Source organism: Herpailurus yagouaroundi, unplaced genomic scaffold (assembly GCF_014898765.1).
Source record: "Herpailurus yagouaroundi ecotype Mexico unplaced genomic scaffold, PumYag 557, whole genome shotgun sequence".
NCBI lineage: Eukaryota > Metazoa > Chordata > Mammalia > Carnivora > Felidae > Herpailurus > Herpailurus yagouaroundi.
The window spans coordinates 1,007,790-1,028,543 of NW_024412774.1; the positions used below are offsets into that span (position 1 = coordinate 1,007,790).

The window sequence follows — 20,754 nt, forward strand, 5'->3', positions numbered from 1 at the left end:
GAACAGTGCGCAGGGAACCAAGACCAAATAGATTTCTTCATATACCACATTACTGAGTAATGTGTTTAATACTTTAAACTGGAATGTGATGTGCACCAGGAGTAATCAGCTACGAAATATGCAAAGACTTGCAGAAAAAATCTCAATGTCATACAGAGAAGCAGACAGAACCCATTACATACATGTTTTCAAGGTAAATAGAACTCATCTTCACGTAAGGGCACTTGATAGCACCATTTGTTACATATAGTTTGTCCTAACTTTACCTTTGTAGTTGGGGTAAACATCTGTGTTTGTTTTTTGACTTCACCAGAGGAAAAACAAACTTGTTTGTATGACAGGAAGTTCTTTTTGAAATTAAATAATATAAGTCAGGAATGCAGGTATGAGGGAGCCCAGGTGGTAAAAGGCCTGTGTGGTCCTCAAAGGGATGGGTTGTTGGGATGACGTAGTTCTTTCAAGTTCTCTAAGCTAGATGCTATGAGAAAAGGGAAGGGGAGAGTGTCTCCACAATTTCAACAGGGAGAATTACGCCTCTTCTATCTAATCTGTATTTGAGACACCTGAAATCACAAGAATATAGATGACATTCTAGCAACTGATGGATCTACCTAAAAAAGATACCGTACCTAAATAATCATTCAGGGAGGCAACATAAGAGTCTAAATAGTACTAGGATATTTGTTCATAATAAGTATAGAAAGGTTATTCGTTAACCAATATTTTATTTCCTTTCTGTCTTGTATATAAACAGTTTTGAAAGGTCCCCTTTGAACTCTGACATTAGGTACTTTATGATAAGCTTAAAACTTCCTCCCTGGCATATCCTTCTCAACCCTGTCCCTCAGTATCCTATTTGTAGACCTCCTTTCTTTACTTTTTCTTCCATCGGCAGAATTCTAAGCTGGCTAAAATTCCTCAGTGTTCCTGGAGTTTATAGATTTTTGTGCAGGAGATACACTTCTGGAAAATAGACATTCAACCTGGCTTAAAGTCTGTGGCACTGTCAGGGCGCCTGGGTGGCTCAGTCGGTTGAGCCTCTGACTTCGGCTCAGGTCATGATCTCACAGTTCATAAGTTCGACCCTGACACTGGGCTCGCTGCTGTCAGCACCAAAGGTGTCAGTGTGGAGCCAGCTTCAGATCCTCTGTTCTCCCCGCCCCCCTGCAAAATAAACGAACATTAGGAGAAAGGGGAACCCTATTGAAGTGTTGGTTGGAATGAAAACTAGTGCAGCCACTCTGGAAAACTGTGGATGTTCCTCAAAAAATAAAACCAGAACCACCCTACAACCCAGAAACTGCGCTACTAGGGATTTATCCAAAGGATATAAAAATGCTGATTTGAAGGGGCACATACACTATATCCTTTATAGCAGCAGTATCAACAACAGCCAAAGTATGGAAAGAGCCCAACTGTCCATCAACCGATGACAGTTTTGTCTACTCTGTGACAAAAAAGAAAGAAATCTTGCCATTTGCAATGTGGATGGAAGTGGAGGGTACTATGCTAAGTGAAATAAGTCAATCAGAGAAAGACAAATATCATGACTTCACTCATGTAGAATTTGAGAAACTTAACAGATGAACATAAGGGAAGGGAAGGAAGGAAAAATAAAAACAGAGGGAGGCAAACCATAAAACTCTTAAATACAGAGAAGAAACTGAGGGGTGATGGGGTGGGTGGACTGGATTAAATGGGTAATGACCATTAAGAAGGGCACTTGCTGGGATGAGCACTGGGTGTTATATGTAAGTGTTGAATCACTGGTTTCTACTCCTGAAGCCAAAACTACACTGTATGTTAACTAACTTGAGAATAAAAAATAAATAGGGGTGCCTGGGAAGCGGCCGACATCAGCTCAGGTCATGATCTCGCAGTTCATGTGTTCAAGCCCTGTGCTAATAGCTCAGAGCCTGGAGCCCACTTCGGATTCTGTGTCTCCCTCTCTCTCTGCCCCTCCCCTGCTTGTGCTGTGTCTCTCTTACTCTCAAAAATAAATAAAACATTTTAAAATAATAATAATAAAAAAATTAAAAGAAATCTGTGCCATTGTCAATGACTTCTCAAATACCATGTGGGAAAACTTTGTAAATCATTCATTCTTGTGCTCTACACACATACTACAGAATCAATCTCTCCATCTTTGATTGAACCAAGAGATGCAAAAACATGGTTGCAATAAATTGAAAGACCTGATCTGAAAAGTATATAAAAATATGGAAAATTTAAGGCTTAAGAAGAAATGAAGACTACAATACATTTCAAAAGTCTGCTTACTGATACTATAGGATATAAAAGAAATGATTTGTCTTAACATAGCGTAACAGAAAGGGAAGTATTAATTTTGTCATGCTTTACAAGGGATGAGCTCTTTACCCTGACAAACAGAATCATGCTCATAGTTGTTTTACCAAATACAAACCAACAAACAAACAAAACCCCAAAATTGTTAAACTGTGATTCTGAACCATGGCCTTGACTTCTAGGTCTAGACAAGCATGATCCCTTCTCACCTACTTTCTCTTTGGAATATTCTTCCCAACACTCTATACTTAGTAAGTCACTGCACAGTGTTCATTCCAGATATAAAAATATATTCTCAAGGAATGTTTCCTTGAGCTTTGAGACCTGGTCTTCCACTGGGTGTACTTTATCATATTCACCCAGTCGACCTTCCAGCAGTTATATTAATTTACATTTTGTAATAATTTGTATAGATGTATGCTTATAGGCTCTGTACTAAACTATTTTTTAAAATTATGCCAAAGCTACGATGTATTTGGGATAGATTTTTAAATTTTTTAACGTTTATTAATTTAAAAAAAATTTTTTTTCAACACTGTTTATTTATTTTTGGGACAGAGAGAGACAGAGCATGAACGGGGGAGGGGCAGAGAGAGAGGGAGACACAGAATCGGAAACAGGCTCCAGGCTCTGAGCCATCAGCCCAGAGCCTGACGCGGGGCTCGAACTCACGGACCGCGAGATCGTGACCTGGCTGAAGTTGGACGCTTAATCGACTGCGCCACCCAGGCGCCCCAACGTTTATTTATTTTTGAGAGAGAGTGACAGAGAACGAGCAGGGGAGGGGAAGAGAGAGAGGGAGACACAGAATCTAAAGCATGCTCGAGGCTCTGAGCTGTCAGCACAGCGCCTGACACGGGGCTTGACCCCATGGACTGTGAGATCATGACCTGGGCCAAAGTTGGACGCTTAACCGACTGAGTCACTCAAGTGCCCCTTATCTTTTTTTTTTTTTTTTTAATGTTTATTTACTTTTGAGAGACAGAGACAGAGTGCGAGCGGGGGAGGGGCAGAAAGAGAGGGAGACACAGAATCCGAAACAGGCTCCAGGCTCCAAGCTGTCAGCACAGAGCCTGGCACAGGGCTCGAACTCATGAACCAGGAGATCATGACCTGAGCTGAAGTCAGAGGCTTAGCCGACTGAGTCACCCAGGTGTCCCTACAACATGCACTTTTTTAATGTAGTGACATTCTGTATTTTGTGACTGGGATTCCAGTAGGAACTGGCATAACTTCAGTGAATGTATTCATTGGTGAAGCTGAGTTAGCAGGAAATCCAAAAGGCTGTATTATAACACTGGCAATAGTTTAACCCATCAAGATGAACGGCCCACTTTCTTTGATGGTCATGAAAATTATAAAAAGACAATGGCTACACTTCAAATTAAGGCCAAAGGGTTGGACTATAGTTAAAAGAGCTGGTAAGATTAGTGTGTTCCTGATGGTCCCTGGCAGCAAGATCTGACCCTTATATTCTAAAGGAATATAGAAACTCACAATAATCTTTTATGTCTCCAAACACAAAGTGTGTTGTCTTCAGAGAAAAATTAATAAACATATTCTGTATTTTTGTTCCATGTGATGAATTAAAAGATCCTCTTCCATTGCTCTATTTCTCAATGTTAGTTCAGAGGCTTTTTAGTTAGTTCATAAGGCTTTTTGCATGATTTCAATTTTTTTTTTTTTTTACCTGTATAGAAGTACAACTGGCAAATAAAATTATATTTAAAGTGATGATCTGATATATGTACACACTGACAAGGGAAGACTGAGGCTTTTGATTTGCAGATTTCAACTTCCTATTAGAAAAGTTTAAAATTTTTAAAAACAGAGACATGTGAATTTGTAAACTGCTGAAGAAATAACTTTGAAACAATGTTTTGACAGATGGAAGTTAGAGAAGTCTAATTGTGTTAAGCATCAAGAAGTATAGTTTATATTCATGTCTGTACTGTACACATCTGGATTATTCAAGGGCAACTCATGATTTTTAATTATAGAATATTAAACTATATAAAAATATTAACACCGTGACTAATTTTTCAGCAAACAAAATAAAAGAGGTTAAGTGAACAGACTTAAAAAAACACATGTAATAAAAGCCATAATATCCTAACTGCATTCAAACTGCCTTCAATAACTAACTCAATTAATAAAATTCAGCATTAACATATATATTCAAAAATATGTTTTGTGTATTCAAGTTATCAGAGTCATGAGAGTCCTTAGATTTGGGAAATTCTTAAGAGGTTATGCACTGACTTGTTAGGATTACAAGTAAAATAACCCACTAGTATGCATGGGGATAAATAGAAGAACGACCATGAAAATGATAAATAATGATGGAGGATTGTGACAGGTTTAATGGGACTTAACAGTCTTATCCATGGACATATTGTAAACAGCCATTTACAATGGGATGTAAGTACGTATGAAAATATCAAAATGTACATTTAAAATATGTGCAGTTTAAGTTAATCATACTTAAACTCTTTTTGCAAAACATGTGTTTAAAACTTGCCACTTACTAGTCATTCTTATTGTTTTATTACCTATGTTCCTGAAGAGATTAGTGGGTATTGTATCAGTACTTTGGGAACAGAATATAATGAGAGGTTACTAGGAATATCTTACCAACTCCATGTTCAGTGACACCACTTTGGCGATTTGCATTTACCATAACGGGAGTGTCTACGCCAGGGATTGCCAAAGACTAAAACCTAGGCTTGATTTAATGTGTCACTGAGTTAAGAAAGCAGAGATGTATTAATGCAGATTAAACGTATAAATCTAGTGCATGTGGCTTTTCAATTATGAGGACAAAAAGTTGAGGGAGAAAAATCTGGTATTCAAAAACAATTGTTCCATGTAATAAATACATAAGTACATGAAAAGAAAATAGGTTAAGAGGTTACAAGCACACATTTTACCAAAGAAGATAAACAGATGATAAAAAGAATGCATGACAAATGTTCAACATCATGAAATACTTTGGGAAATGGAATTAAAACCAAAGTGGTTTATGGCTACACACTTATCTCAAGGGCTAAAATTTAAAAAGATAGACCATATCTAGTGTCAAGGTTCCCAGAGAACTAGAATTCTCATGTACTACTGGCGGGAAGGCAAAAGAGAGTAACCATTATAGATCACGGTTTCACATTTCTTAAAACACGAAGCGTTCACCTACACGGTAACAGTTTTAGTTACTATAACAAGAGTTATAACAAGAGAAATAAAACATATATCCACATAAAGAACTGAATGTAAATATTCATAGCAGCGTTTTTTGTAAACACCCCACGCCCAGAAATAACCTATCTGTCCAGAACAGATAAATGGATAAAGTCATTATTCATAGAACAGAACGCTACTCAGCAATAAGAAATAAGCATCATTGTTGAATTTCAATAAGTATGCAGAATGAAGGAAACTAGTACAAAAAATATGCATATACTTAATAATGCCTATTTAAATTATAGAAAATACAAACTAACCTAATGTAAAGGAAAGGGAATTGATGGTTGCCTGGAAGTCTGGATAAGGCAGGGAGAGACACTATATGAGCACAAAGTAAATATCTCATGACAAATATGTGCATTTTCATGAGTAATATGGTTTCATTACTTTATACATATGTCAGAGTTTACCAAATTGATAACATTAGATAAGTGTATTTTTTTGAGTGTCAACTATACAAATTATACCTTAACAGAGCTTTAAGAAGTGGTCCAAAATACAAGCCCAGATATCCTTTTCTAGGAAATTAGGTTGGCAACCCTATATGGACTCCACCATCTGTACCCTCACGCCCGGGGAGGGGCAGCCTTCCCTCAGTGGTAGCAAATATTGGCAGCATGAAGACTGCTCCCACCTGAATCTACAAGAATGATGGCTGGGTCACGAAAGACACATCCTTGGACAGCAGGTTCAGCCTTCTCTCTATCCTTGTTTTTCTGACTCTAGAGCAATGACCTGTTGAACAGCCCAGAGAGGCCATGAGAATCCACAAAACCTTTAGAATATTTAGTTCATCAATGACCTTGGCTACAAGAAATAGTTATGGAGGTCCTGAGAATTTCTGTATACATCAATCATATAAGTCACAGTTCTGGAATGTTTAGAAATGAACTTTTAGGTAAGGCACATTCCATCTAATTTACTGCAGTCTCCTTTATGCCCTATGAATCCATGTTTTTGTTCCAATTACAGTTCCACCTGTATTTCTAGTCTTACAGCAAATGACACTGAAATTTTGTACATCGTGGCACATGGCTCCTTTGCAGGACCTGGGGAAGAAGTCCCCTGAATATTGGTGGGAATTATGTGATATATACAGCAAACAAGAGAATATAATTTACATTGTTCAAAGAAGCACAGGGAGGTTGTTACCACAAAGGTCTCCTCTTTTGGGTGACCTCTGACCTCCCCCCAAATCTTGGCACCAAGTTGCTAAGCACCACAAAGTCCTGCAGTCTTTCTTTCAAAGCACTGGGCACCAATGCAAACTAGACCAATATTGGACAACTGCTATTTTCCACCATCATACCGTCCTTCCTGAAATACAGGAAGTATGGGGTCCCCACAAAATTTGCTGGTCTCTACCTGCTGATAGATCACAATTCTGCTTTCAAATCACCTCACACAGTGAATACAACCACCAAAATCAAAGGTGCAGAAACAAAGACCTTGACCAAAAGAACATAAACCAACCCAATGTGTAGCAAGCAGTTCCCATGCTGGTGAATTAGAACCGGGAAGAATTCATCACAAGCATAATGTGAGAACAGCGTTCCAGAAAAGAAATAGGTCCTTCTTAGCAAGGTGAGGATGGGTCCTCTGGACCAAAACTGGGTCAGGTCCGCTCCTTAAAGTCAGAGAGAAAGGAATGAGGCTCTCCCTAAGCGCTCAGGCTATTCACAGTTTCCTCAGGCAAATGGGAAAACGGAAGAGGCTAGCTTCTCTGCGTACTCTGGATGATGACTGACCTACATTGTGCAGATGGGCCAGGTAGTAGAGGTGAATGCCCTCGGCCACAGAAGCTGGCAGTGACATAAATACGGCAGTAGCGCTGGACAGGTGAAACCGTACAATGCATCCTCCTAAAGTCTTGCATGTACCTCAGATTTAGGAGGAATCTCACAAAGTTTATGTTGAGATAAAAGATGTTTAAATTCAGGAAAATGTCTCTCACACACAGTCTCCTTTAGTGTTGTACACTGAATGGAGAAACAAAACATAACCAGCACAATTAAGGGTTTTCTCCAGTATGCACTCTCCGGTGTCTAAGGAGGTTAGATTTGCGGCTAAATGATTTCCCACATTCATTGCATTCATAAGGCCTTTCTCCAGTGTGAACTCTCTGATGTTGAATGAGGTCAGATTTGTGGGTAAAGGGTTTCCTACATTCATTGCACTCATAAGGCCTTTCACCAGTGTGACCTCTCTGGTGTTGAATGAGGCTAGAGCTTTGGCTAAAGGTTTTCCCACATTCGATACACACATAAGGCTTCTCTCCAGTGTGAACTCTCTGGTGCTGAATAAGGCTTGCACTTTGGCTAAAGGATTTCCCACATTCCCCACACTCATATGGCTTTTCTCCAGAATGAACTCTCCGGTGTTGAATAAGACCAGAGCGTTGCCTAAAAGATTTCTCACATTCACTGCACTCGTAAGGTCTTGTGCCAGTATGAATCCTCTGATGTTGAATGAGGTCAGATTTGCGGGTAAAGGATTTTCCACATTCACTGCACTCATAAGGTCTTTCTCCAGTGTGAACTCTCTGATGTTGAATAAGGATAAATTTGCGGCTAAAGTATTTCCCACAAACACTGCACCCATAAGGCCTTTCTCCAGTATGAACACTCCGGTGTCGAATGAGGTTAGAAAACTGTCTAAAGGACTTCCCACATTCACTGCACTCATAAGGTCTTTCTCCACTGTGAATTCTCTGATGTTGAACGAGTTCAGATTTGCAGCTAAAGGATTTCCCACAGTCACTACACTCATAAGGCATTTCTCTAGTGTGAACTCTCCTATGCCGAATGAGGTTAAAGATTTGTCTAAAGGATTTCCCGCATTTGCTGCAATTATATGGCTTTTCTCCAGTGTGAACTCTCTGGTGTCGGAAAAGGCTAGAGCTTTGTCTAAAGGATTTCCCACATTCACTGCATTTATAAGGCCTTTCTCTAGTGTGAACTCTATGGTGCTCGATGAAGTTGGATTTGTAGCTAAACGATTTCCCACATTCACCACACCCATAATGTATTCCTCTAGTGTGTAGTCTCTGGTGGTGAATGAGTTTGGATTTGTGGATAAAGACTTTTCCACATTCACTGCATTCATAAGTCCTTTCTCCAGTGTGAATTCTCCAGTGTTTTCTGAGACTGAAGTTATGGGTAATTAGTTGTCCACATTCTCTGCATCCATAAGGCTTTGTACCACTATGAATTCTCCAGTCTTTAATGAGGTCAGAAGTCTGGCTAAAGCATTTCCCACATTCACCACACTCATATGGCCTTTGTCCACTGTCAATTTGTTGATGCCACACCAATCTGTAGTTGCAGCTGAAGGTTTTCCCACATCTGCCACACTCATACAGCCCTTCTCCAGAGCAGACACTCTGATGCTGACCCAGTGCATGGTTGTGGCGGACAGCTTTTTCACATTCACAACAGCTGTAGTGACTTTTTCCACTGTGAAAGGCCTGCCCACTCTGGTTGCCCCTGTGTGGCTCCTCACTGTTGGGAGTGGTCTGGTGCTGCAGAAGTCCCGAGGTGGCTGGGAAGTCCTCACCAACCTTCCTACAGTGGAAAGGCTGTCCTGACACAAAGATGTTGCAGCTCTTCAAACATGAGGCTCTGTCCACATCCCTTTTCCAGGGCTTCTCCCCACTGCCATGCCTCTGTTGCTGGTGAAGGTCTGCATGGAAAGAGAAACATCTCACACACGTGCCACCCAAGCATGGCTTCTGCCAAGGACATCTTGCTTGGGGCTCAGCATGGTGCAAGACATCCTTCAAGGATGGGATACACATCTCACAGGGGTGGATCTTCTGGGTGGATGGACCTGCCTGAGAAGCCCTGAACTGGGACTCTCCTACAGACACGGTCTGCTCAGAAGGGGCCCCTTCATCTTCCGTCCCATGCTGACAACCTGAAAGCACAGAGGTGCTGACGAGATGCTGACTTGGTAAGAGGAGAGAGCTCCATTACCAAGGTGTACCAGACACAAGATGGGTCCATGAAATTGCTGTGAGAACAAGGGAGCTGGAGGCAGGCTGAGGTAGGGGCGGCTTGACAGTACTGGGCCTCTGAAGAAACCTCAACAGAAGAAACCTCAACAGACAAAGCACAGAAGCACAGGGTGCACCACATGGAGGAGAAACTCCTGCCTCCTCACTCCTCCTTCAGTAGGACCTTGTCTGCTGGAGACGTGGGCATGCTGTGTGGGAAGGCTGGTTGTGTCCTGTTCCCCCCCCCCCAAATTCAACTGGAACTAAGTAGCTGTTTCAAGGACTATGTAAGGATATGTGCACACCTCATGACACCATGTGCAGGTCAATGTTGGAGAATATTGTAGAGGGAGCAGTGCAGAGGAACTGGTGGCCCATGGAGGCCACAAAGGTGGAAGGAGCCAGGAGCCAGAAGTCTCAGATGAAATGACAAGTCAGCAAAGTGTTAAGTATGTAGAAGAAAAGGTAGAAACAATATGTGGCTAGTGGTACTTGTACCAAAAGACCATTGAACACACGGCAGGTTCCTGGTATGATCTGAACACAGCCCTGAGGTCATGCCCACCCCCGGTTGCCACACACCAGGGCCAGGCCTCTTGTGAGACCATCTTGCCATGTCCACCCTGTGAAACAAGCAGTGTTTTTCCTGCACTCTCCACTGTGTAACTCCTTAGAACCTGAATGATGCAAGTCTTAATGAAAGACGCACGGTGAGTGGCCACCACTGGCCCCAGGCAACTTGTCATGCAGTAATATTCAAGAGAAAAATACTACAAAATACAGCTGAAGGAGGGTCTCAGCTCATGGTTCATGTAACCAAGAATAGCCCATGGTTCATGTAACGGCCATGACCTGGCACAGGCAGTCACACAGAAATGTTAGCTAGAGAAAGGGGGCAAAACTGGAGGCCATGGATCTGGAAACAGTCACCTGCCAGGGACAGGACAAGCAAGGTGGAATCCATTAAGTTGACTGCAAGACTCCAGATTCCCAGACCCTCCTCTGCACTTTCTGAGGCTACAGGTGTGAGGGATGATTAGGGAGTCCATTGCTCTGGTCACTATACACAGCTCAGCGCTGGCACCCACCACACACATAACAAGAAAGTGTGGAAATCAGATCCCATGATCCAGCTGTGGGAAAGACAGAGCTAACTCTGGGGGGGGGAGGGGGGGAGGGGGGGAGGCACGACATCACCTCAGAACACCAGGAGCAATGTAACAGTCTTACCCAGAGATGCTACAAGTGCAAAGGTCTCCAGCATCACGTCGCAGTACAGGAGTCTCTGAGTCTCGTCAAGGAGCCCCCATTCCTCCTGGGAGAAGTCAATGGCCACATCCTCAAAGTTCACATCCTGTCATAATGTGGACAGTTCACTCAATGATCAACATCTCTCCTAGGAGTCCTAGTTCATCATGCCCCCCGCCCTCCACATCCATCCTTGGCTCACTCTACTCCACGCCTCAGAGGAAATATCAGGCCTCTCCTCACATTCCCACTGATACTATGTCTTCTCACAACAACAGGCAGATGGGCAGAGAGAGGATACCTGAACTGTGGACCTGGCATGGTAGCCACCTTGCCTCTTGTCAAAGTAGTTGGTGTCAAATGAACACAGGTTAGGGAGAGAAGTTGGCTATACAAGGAGGGTGTGAATGCTGTGACTCTGGTCTTATCAGGCAATACCGCTAAAGTCCTCTGGATCATCCCTCCAAGACAGAAAAATTGTGGCATTATCCTTCATCCTTACGACCTCAATTCCAGGCCCTGGGGTCATGCGTCCACACTCCCTCTCCATGTGCACGTCACTCTTGGCACACCTCTCACAACTGCACTCCCACAACTCCTACCCATCACTATAGTCATCTCCTTGGCCTCTACTTGTCACTCAGCATATGTGGCCCAGTTTCAAACAGGATCAAATACTACTCCAGACTCTGATGGTCCCCACTGACAGACACAGCCTTGAGTCCTACTGCGAAGGCCTCCCTCCCTGTTCCTTGCTCCAACCCCACTACCTAAAAATGAAAGCAGATTTCAGATACCCATGGCTCTCCCCCACTTGTCCTGCATGCACTTTATGTCCCCTCTCCAGTCACATGTTTCTTCTCTCCGTCTAACCTGCGTTCAAGACTCAGCTGCCCAGTAAGTCTCATAAATGACCACTTGTGCTCCTAAGCAAATACACCAGCCTCACCTGAACACCTAAGCCCCCACCAGACACAACGAAATCCTGGTGAGTCTGCAGACGTGAATAAGCACCAGCCCCCATCTCAATGTCACTTTGTTTGAATTACTCCTATGCCTCCACATCTATCTCATGTCCACTTTTCCCCTGGAGTTCCCTGGCCACATCCCAAACCAGGCAGTCTCCCCTGCCCTCTCTATGATCGCTTCTCTCCCCGATCTGTGTTGTGGCACCCACATCCCACAACCAGTGAGCCAGGCAGGAAACCTGGTCCTCAGGCCTACCCTCTTCTTCCTGGGCTACTATTACCACTGTCATCCTGACCAGGAATCCCCATATTTTTTTTAATGATTTTTAAATTTATTTTTGAGAGAGAGACAGAGACAGAGCGCTGGGGGGGGGGGGGGGGGGGGGGGAGAGAGAGGGAGACACAGAATGCGAAGCAGGCTCCAGGCTCTGAGCCATCAGCACAGAGCCTGACGCGGGGCTGGAACTCGTGAACTGCGAGATCATGACCTGAGCCTAAGTCAGGTGCTTAACCGACTGAGTCACCCGGGTGCCCCAGGATTCCTCCTATTAAGTAACCTACAGCTCCTCCCTGGTCCGCACTCTCCACCACTTTTTGGAGAAGCCTACATCCTGACCTGTCCTGAAACATCTCATACCCTTAACAGACCGAAAAGAAATCTTCTGATGTCCCCAATGAAAATTACTCTTACTAGCTTCCCCATCTCCATCTCAGCTGATGGAGCTTCCATTCTCCCAGCTGCCAAAGCCAAAACTTCGTCACCTCTGAGCCCTACCTCTCTGTCCGTACCTCAAAATTAGAAAACCCAGGCAGCCACACCTCAAACACTGACACAGAATCCAGCCACTTCTCCCACCTCCACAGCCACCACCCTGCTCTGGCTACCATCACACAGGCCCAGACTACTGCAGTAGCCTCCTCCCTTACCCTCCCAGCACCACCATCACAACTGCACTCCTCTCCATGCTGCAGCCGCAGGGAGATCACCTGCCTTCACTGCTCCAATCCCTCCCACAGCACCGGACACCTGGGTGTCCAGACCTGACTCCTCCCAGCTCCCATGAGAAACAAAGGTTACCCGCAGGTTCCCGAACGCTCCAAGCCTTTGCACGTCCTAGTACCTATGCCTGGGACCCCTTCCATATCTCACTGCACTGGTTGCCAAAAATAGGAACCACTCTAACTCTGGGCCTGGAGTTAGGACCCTGCGCTTGATGTCTCCTCCAAGTTCCCAGACCCTGCGACTGGAGGACTGGCAGAAGAGTCACAGCACACCATTATCCCAAAGCACGTGCGGGGGTGGGGTTTAGGGACGCCCTAGAATAAGCTCCACAACCCAGCACCCCTAAGCCAGGATCCACGGGCTCAGGCGGCTAAGTACCTTAGCCCAGCGCAGGATCCGGAGACAAGACGAACGCGCTACTTCTGGGCTCCTGTTCTCAGTGCACTGTCGCCACTTAGGCGATCTTTACAGAACTCAACTTTCCTGCTCCTATCATCACCCCTCTTCCCGTCTGTCCCTCCTGTGAGCAGCTGCAGGAAACCTGTTAGAACCCGATCTCGGACACCGTCCCTCTATTGTCCCCAACTCTTCGTGGCTCCCAGCGTCCCGAGAAAGAAGGTACAACTCCTAAGGCCTTCGCCTCACACTCTGTTGCCTGAAGACACAAAACAGAGCCTGGGCTTCCCCAGTGCTCCCGGCCCGGTCGCACCTCTAAGTCTCTGCACCGAGCGGCCCCTCCCCTTCAGCCCGCTCCCGCACCCCGTCACGCCAGCGCTCAGACACGGGATCCCCGCCCGCGAGAGCCTCCCGGCCCGGACACCGGGACCTGGGCCGCTGGGACGCCACCAGACGCCCAGCGCTCGGTGGGGGAGGGCGGAGAGGGCCCGGGCGTCGCGCGTTTACCTCAGCCGGGTCCCTACGCGCGGCCGCCGCCATCGGACTCTGTAGGCGGAGCGCAGCTGTGGGGCGCGGAGATCTCGATCCCAGGCCGTTGCGGGTCACCCCGAGGCCGCCGCCTCCAAGGCTCAGAGCCGCGTCTCTGCAGCCGGGAGAACGTCTTCCTTGCCTTATGAGGCGCCGACCCAGTTCTCCGGAGCCTCTGAGTGAACAGACTCGAAGGAAGCCAAAATGACCGCCAAGAGGCAGACGCCGGAAGTCCCGCCCTAATCTGATGCGTCGCACGGAAATGCACCTGTTCTGGGCTTTCATTGGGTCAACTCCGCAACTCTTATGCGCATTGCCGTTTGGGTAATGGAGTTTCCTCAGCTAGAGTGCCTAGTTCTTGACCTCCGCCAGTAAAGTTTTCCCGGTAACACGAGTGTCTCAGAAATAAGAGGACTTTAGCCTTCAGGGAACGGAAGCTGTTTATTCCTTTAAATTTTTGTTTTGTTTTGTTGTTTGTTTCTTTTGAGAGAGAGCAGAAGAGGGGCAGAGAGAGGGAAAGAGAGAATCCCAAGGAGGCTCTGCACTGTGAGGGCAGAGCCCGAGAAAAGGCTTCAACCCACCAACCCTGAGATCCTGACCTGATCTCAACCTTTCAATTATTCTCAAATGCTACAGATTTAAATATACACAGTCTCTTTCAGACCCAAAATGCATCCACTCTTAGCAACAATGTAATAAACATTTTCTTGCTATTCAAACGCATGTAGTCAGAAGGATTAGTCGATTTTGTAACTATGTATCTATAGTCAGGGCCATGACTCAGAAAGAAACAGTGATGTTTAGGCCGCCCTGGAAGTAGGGGACAATGAGTTATTTCTGCAACCGGTTCCCACAGAGAACATCTTTCCTACCTGCATTTTCAGTGATTGTGTCCAAATCACAAAGCAACAGTGTTTATCCATTTAGTATTTCTTCATTTCTTAAGATATAGTCAAATCCTTTACTACTCTGACATCTATCTCAAAGGGAGTGTAACTTATTAAATTCTGTTTTGTTATGTGACAGTTGTTATAGCATTCTCAGAGTGCATATGCAAAGGAAGGATCTGATTAAAAAAAAAAAAAAAGAGTTAAGCTGAACCCAATCTTGGCATCATGATTCTTTTTAATCAGTTTTGTCTTGGTGGACTGTAGTCTTTCTCATTGTAGTTTTAAATTATAATTTCATGATGACTAGAGTTGCATAACTTTTCTAGGGTTAATGACCATTGATATATGTTCTTTAATGAATATTTTGTTCAAATATGTTGCCTATTTTATTTTTTGTCTTTTTTTCTAATTGATTTCTATGATTTCTTTTGTGTATAGTCCTTCAGGTTAGATATTCACAAACTTGTTTCTACCATTCTGTGTTGCATTTTTTAAATTTGCATCCAAGTTAGTTAGCATATGGTGCAATAATGATTTTAGGAGTAGAATCCAATGATTCATCCCCTGCATACAACACCCAGTGCTCATCCAAACAAGTGTCTTCCTTAGTGCCCCTTGGCCATTTAGCCCATCCCTCCACCCACAATCCCTCCAGCAACCCTCAGTTTGTTGTCTGTGTTTAAGAGTCTCTTATATTTTGTTCCCCTCCCTGTTTTTTATATATATTTTTGCTTCCTTTCCCTTCTGTTCATTTGTTTTGTATCTTAAATTCCACATAAGTCATATGATATTTGTCTTTCTCTGACTAATTTCGTTTCGCATAATACACTCTAGTTACATCCACATTTTTGCAAATGGCAAAATTTCATTCTTTTTGATTGCCGAGTAATACTCCATTGTGTATATACACTACATCTTCTTTATCCATTCATCTGTCAGTGAACATTTGGGCTCTTTCCATACTTTGGCTATTGTTGATAGTGCTACCATAAACATTGGGGTGCATGTGCCCCTTTGAAACAGCATTCCTGTATCCTTTGGGTAAATACCTAGTAGTGCAATTACTGGGATGTAGGGTAGTTCTATTTTTAATTATTTGAGGAAGTTCCATACTGTTTTCCAGAGTGACTGCACCAGTTTGAATTCTCACAAGCAATGCAAAAGGGTTCCTCTTTGGGGCGCCTGGGCAGCTTAGTCGGTTAAGCATTCAACTTTGGCTCAGGTCATGATCTCACAGTTCATGAGTTCGGGCCCTGCCTCGGGCTCTGTGCTGATGGCTCAGAGCCTGGAGCCTGCTTCGGATTGTGTCTCCCTTTCTCTCTGCCCCTCCCCAGCTCGCTCGCTCTCAAAAATAAATAAACATTAAAAAAAAAAAGTTCCTCTTTCTCTGCATCCTCACCAGCATCTCCCATTACCTGTGTTGTTAATGTTAGCCGTTCTGACAGCTGTGAGGTGGTATCTAATTGTGGTTTTGATTTGTATTTCCCTGATGATGAGTGATGTTGAGCATTTTTATTTTGAATTATTCCAGTGTTTTTAGGGTTGTCTTTACTTTTCCTAGCAATTCCTCAATACTCCAATGTCTTGGTTAATAATCCTTTTATTAAATTTTCCCTATTCAAGTTAATGTGGAGGTTATTTCCCTTGATTGAATCCTAACTATTAATGAATTGGTTCTGTCAGTAGCCCTAGTAGATAAACCCATGAGGATGCAATTTGGGAGCTGGTTTGGCCAAGCCCTTGGGCTTGAATGAAGTGCTGAACACCTAGCCAGTAGGAAATGGGATGCCAATGACCCGTTGTGTGCAGTGACATCATCATGAATCCATTACCTAGTGTTGATTATGACGAAGACGCAGCACATGCCTTGCAGCACATGCCTTGAGATCAAGTGGGTGCTGCAATGAGTATTAAGGCAGTGATCGTAACTACAAAGACTATGGTCTGGGAAGGATTCAAGTTCATGTTATTGCTTACAAAGAGAAAATGGTAAGCTCAAGACCATTATCTCTCAACTCAATGCCCAATATGAGAAAGAGAAAATTTTTAGGGTAGCCCAAAAAGAAGCCCCGATTTCTGTAGCTGCAGCATTCCTATTGCTGAAAATCAAAGTATTAAATTAAGGGCTTGCTAAATTACAATGACTTTTGAATACACAGTTTCACAATGTTTCTCATGTGAAAGTTAGGTCATTGATTGATAAAGTGGGATTCTGACTCTTGGAACGGGGCCATCTGGTTGGATGCAAAGAAACCAACAATTTGGAACCCTAAGTCAATCTGAGTCTCTTTTACCAGGTGTGTGAAGAGACTAGCCTTCCTCTGTTAATATCATCTGGGCAGATGCCTATAAAGGAATGCCAAATCTCTACAAGACTCACCACAACAACCTAAAACTAGTATCAACTGAGCACGATCCAGGGAAATAAGAGGAAATAATGGACCAAGATGGATTGTGATATTTTGCTAGTATATACTATCAGAAACCTGGGGATCAAGTGTGGGTATGGGTTCTAGGACTATTTGACCAAGGGTGGTAGAATATATGAACAGATTGGACCAAAGTCATTGATATGGTGCAGTTACTAGGGATTCTGGATTTAGTGTGCTACCTCTTGCAGCTGGAGGTGACTCTAATATCCTACTTGTTGGATTGACTGGCTTGGATTCAGTGGTAGCCTATAGTTAAGGAGGCTGAGATGCTTGAGTTAGTCTGGCTTGATATACAAGACAAAATTGAAAGGCTTAGGGATAGGACTGGATAGATCATGTGGAAGATGTACATCTACATCTATATTAATCATGTACTTTTTATTTTCTGTGTTTTATAATGTCGACAACTTAAGAGCCCTACACACTTGGAAGAGACTGCCTCTCCTAAGGATAGCTAATTCCTAGAGATACGAAACAACCTGTTCGAGAGCATGCCTTTCATATGCAAACCAACCAGTCCAAAGTCATAGCCCCAACCACTTCCTTTATCTAACTCTCAAACATCACACAATACTTCCCTTGCTCTGTATCAATGCAAGGCCAGGTAACAGACAATTAGGGACTACCCCTGTGCCCCAAAGCCTGATAGAATTATTCAAACTAGCCAATCCTAAGTGATTCACCGTATCCTGCCTTGCCTTTCGCATGGAAACCAAATGAGAGGTTTGCACCCATGTTCTGTCTTCACGCCTTTGTTCCTTTTGACCAACACTGTTGCTACCCCATGTGTCCATGTGTGGCATGGCATGTTCCTGCTCTTGAGAATTTCTTTTTCAAGTAGGCTTCAGGCCCAGTGCAGAGCCCAATGTGGGGCTTGAACTCATGGCCCTGAGATAATGACGTGAGCTGAAATCAACAGCCATACGCTTAATCGACTGAGCCACCCAAGTGCCCCTCCTGCTCTTGAGAATTGTAACTTCTTACAGAGGCATTAACCTATGTGTGTCACCATCCCATCGCCTCTATAAATTAAAACCCTGTGGGTATAATGGAACAGTGTGGGGAGAGTGGTGACTGATTCAGTGTTTCACAGAGGAGCACACCAAGGAGTAATTGTCCTTGGGTTACTAACTGGACCATCAAACAGCCTGCAGTGCCTGGAAAGGACTGTCTGGCTGGTGACCCACTTGCACTTTGGCTGCCAGTTCTTTTTTTCATCATACTACTCTCAAATTTGATTAATGCTTTAGTTTGTGCATCATTGAAAACAAAGTATATAATTTAATTTTTTCTTTCGTTTTTAAAAAATGTTTATTTTTGAGAGAGAGAGAGTGCAGGAGCAGGGGAGAGGAGGATACACAGGGGGACAGAGGATCTGAAGTGGGCTCTGAGCTAACAGCAGAGAGCCTGATGTGGGGCTCGAGCCCACAAACTATGAGATCATGACCTGAGCCGAAATCAAGAGACAGATACTCAACGCACTGAACCACCCAGGCGCTTCCCTTCCTTCCTTCTTTTAAATCTGTTTTGCTGGAACTTTTTGTAAAGAATTTTAGATTGGAATTTTAATAGCCTTTCTAAAGCCAAGAACCAAGCCAAATATTTGCCATCAGATTCACCTGCAATACCTGTAGATTTGGGTGAATTCCTCTCTTCTTGAGGTCATCCAAATTTCTTGAGGTCCCTGCATCTGCCAGGAAGTGGCATTCTTTACTCATCTGGTAAGGCTGTTAGGAATTCTATAAGCAAGGTATCAGACCAACATTCCCAAGAGGCTTCATTGGCTCCATAAGGCCAATCTGAGTTTCTTAAAGCTGTCTGGTCATACTTGAGTCTATGTGTGTCTCTCTTAAAGATGACATTCCCGGAGCACCTGGCTGGTTCAGTCAGTAGAGCACACCAGTCTTGATCTCGGGGTTATGAGTGCGAACCCCACATTGGTTGTAGAGATGACTTAAAAACAATAGCTTAAAAAACTGACATTCCAGTCAAGGCTTTGACATTCCAGTCCAAGCCTTGGTAATATAACCAATCTTTCCAATGGTGTCTTGTTACAAGAACAGATTCTCATTGAACTTACGCAAATAATTTATAATTGCCATAAAAGAAAGAATACTCACTGAGAGCTTCTGAATTCTGGAGGGTTTCAGGTAGGGAGGAAAAGATAAATATGTTAATTTGATTACAAATTTCTGTAAGTTGTGGATCTCTTAAGAGAAAAAGTTTCCTTAAATCTGGGAAAGCAAACATTAGAGAACTAGCAATGCTTTGAGCAAGAGTCATTAAAAAAGATCATCATTTTCCTTAATTGATTAAGTTCCATGCTGTTACTTTTTGTTCTGTTTAAAAGTAGCTTTTTCATTAGTTCTGGAAATTCATAGTTTAGTCTGATGATCTTAAGGTTACCAGAAACCTGTATTTCTCAAAAGTCCTTTTCCTGAATCTCCTTGAAGCTGAAACATATTTTGCAAGAGCGTCAGAACAACAACTGTAAATGACACGACGCAAAAATGGACATGGCTAAAGACCTGATGAGAGCTCAGGTATAATGTAGTTGATAAGAAATTTTGATTATTTTTGTGACACACAGCATTTTAACAATTTGAATGTCAGGTGATGACATGTACCAAGACATATTAAAACTTTAGGAATTGCCTATAATTTCCTTGAACACTTACAGTTATATTACCCACATAATATTATCTAAAGAGGTTTATCATTAGTTGTTTGACAATGCTTATAAACCAAATAAACCAAATAAACTAGATTAGTCAGTCAAAACACTTTATTTGGGATTTGAATTTCTGAGAATCTGTTAAAAATAAATGAATGAAGGAATGAACACACAGAAAGCCCCAGGATTGTCTTTCCTCAGCATGTGGGAGCCATTTCTTTAAAATGGAAAGATCTTGGAGCTCCTGGCTGGCTCAGTCAGTAGAGCGTGCAACTCTTAATCTTGGGGTCATGAGTTCGGGCCCCACCTTGGGCATGGAGCCTACTTAAAAAAAAAAAAAAAAGGAAAGATCTTGAGAGCTGTCATTTTGAAATGAAGACATCAAGGGAGATATTTGGCCTATCTCTCAGTTCCCGGGAAAAGAGGACCCTAACCTTGGTGGGTGCCTTGTTACATTTCAAAAACTACTTCTTGTCATACAGATAAAACAAAGTTTGTTTTTCCTCTGCATAAACTCAACAAACTAACATACATGGTCACTCAAACTACAAAGGCAAAGTTGGGATACACTATGGGCCAAATGATGCTGTCAAGTGCCCTTACTTGAGGACCAGAACTGTTTATCTTGAAAACATGCATGTGATGACAATATGCAATGATCAGAGGGGTTCTGTCTCCTTGTCGCTATAACAGAGTAAGATTTTTTCTACATGTCTTTGCAATTCTTTTTTTTTATTTTTTATTTAATTTTTTTTTCAACGTTTTTTATTTATTTTTGGGACAGAGAGAGACAGAGCATGAACGGGGGAGGGGCAGAGAGAGAGGGAGATACAGAATCGGAAACAGGATCCAGGCTCCGAGCCATCAGCCCAGAGCCCGACGCGGGGCTTGAACTCACGGACCGCGAGATCGTGACCTGGCTGAAGTCGGACACTTAACCGACCGCGCCACTCAGGCGCCCCACCATGTCTTTGCAATTCTTAAGCTGATTTCTTGTGGTGCACATCACATTCCAGTTTAATACTTATTCAATAATATGGTATATGAAGAAATCTATTTGGTCTTGGTTCCCTG

At 43.3% G+C, this 20,754-nt stretch overlaps 2 protein-coding genes across 3 annotated transcripts in view; both read right to left on the bottom strand.

Moving 5' to 3' along the window:
* Positions 1-20,754, bottom strand: part of LOC121023457 (zinc finger protein 304-like) — a 498,588-nt gene that overhangs the window by 36,868 nt on the left and 440,966 nt on the right. The gene's annotated exons all lie outside the window — the stretch shown is intronic.
* On the bottom strand, positions 4,648-13,887 carry ZNF551 (zinc finger protein 551). Its single transcript, XM_040465368.1, has 3 exons — positions 13,664-13,887; positions 10,772-10,895; positions 4,648-9,228 (listed from the first exon to the last, which is right to left on the bottom strand). Exons 1-3 carry the CDS (start codon positions 13,694-13,696, stop codon positions 7,559-7,561), a joined length of 1,827 nt encoding a protein of 608 aa, XP_040321302.1. The 5' UTR covers positions 13,697-13,887; the 3' UTR covers positions 4,648-7,558.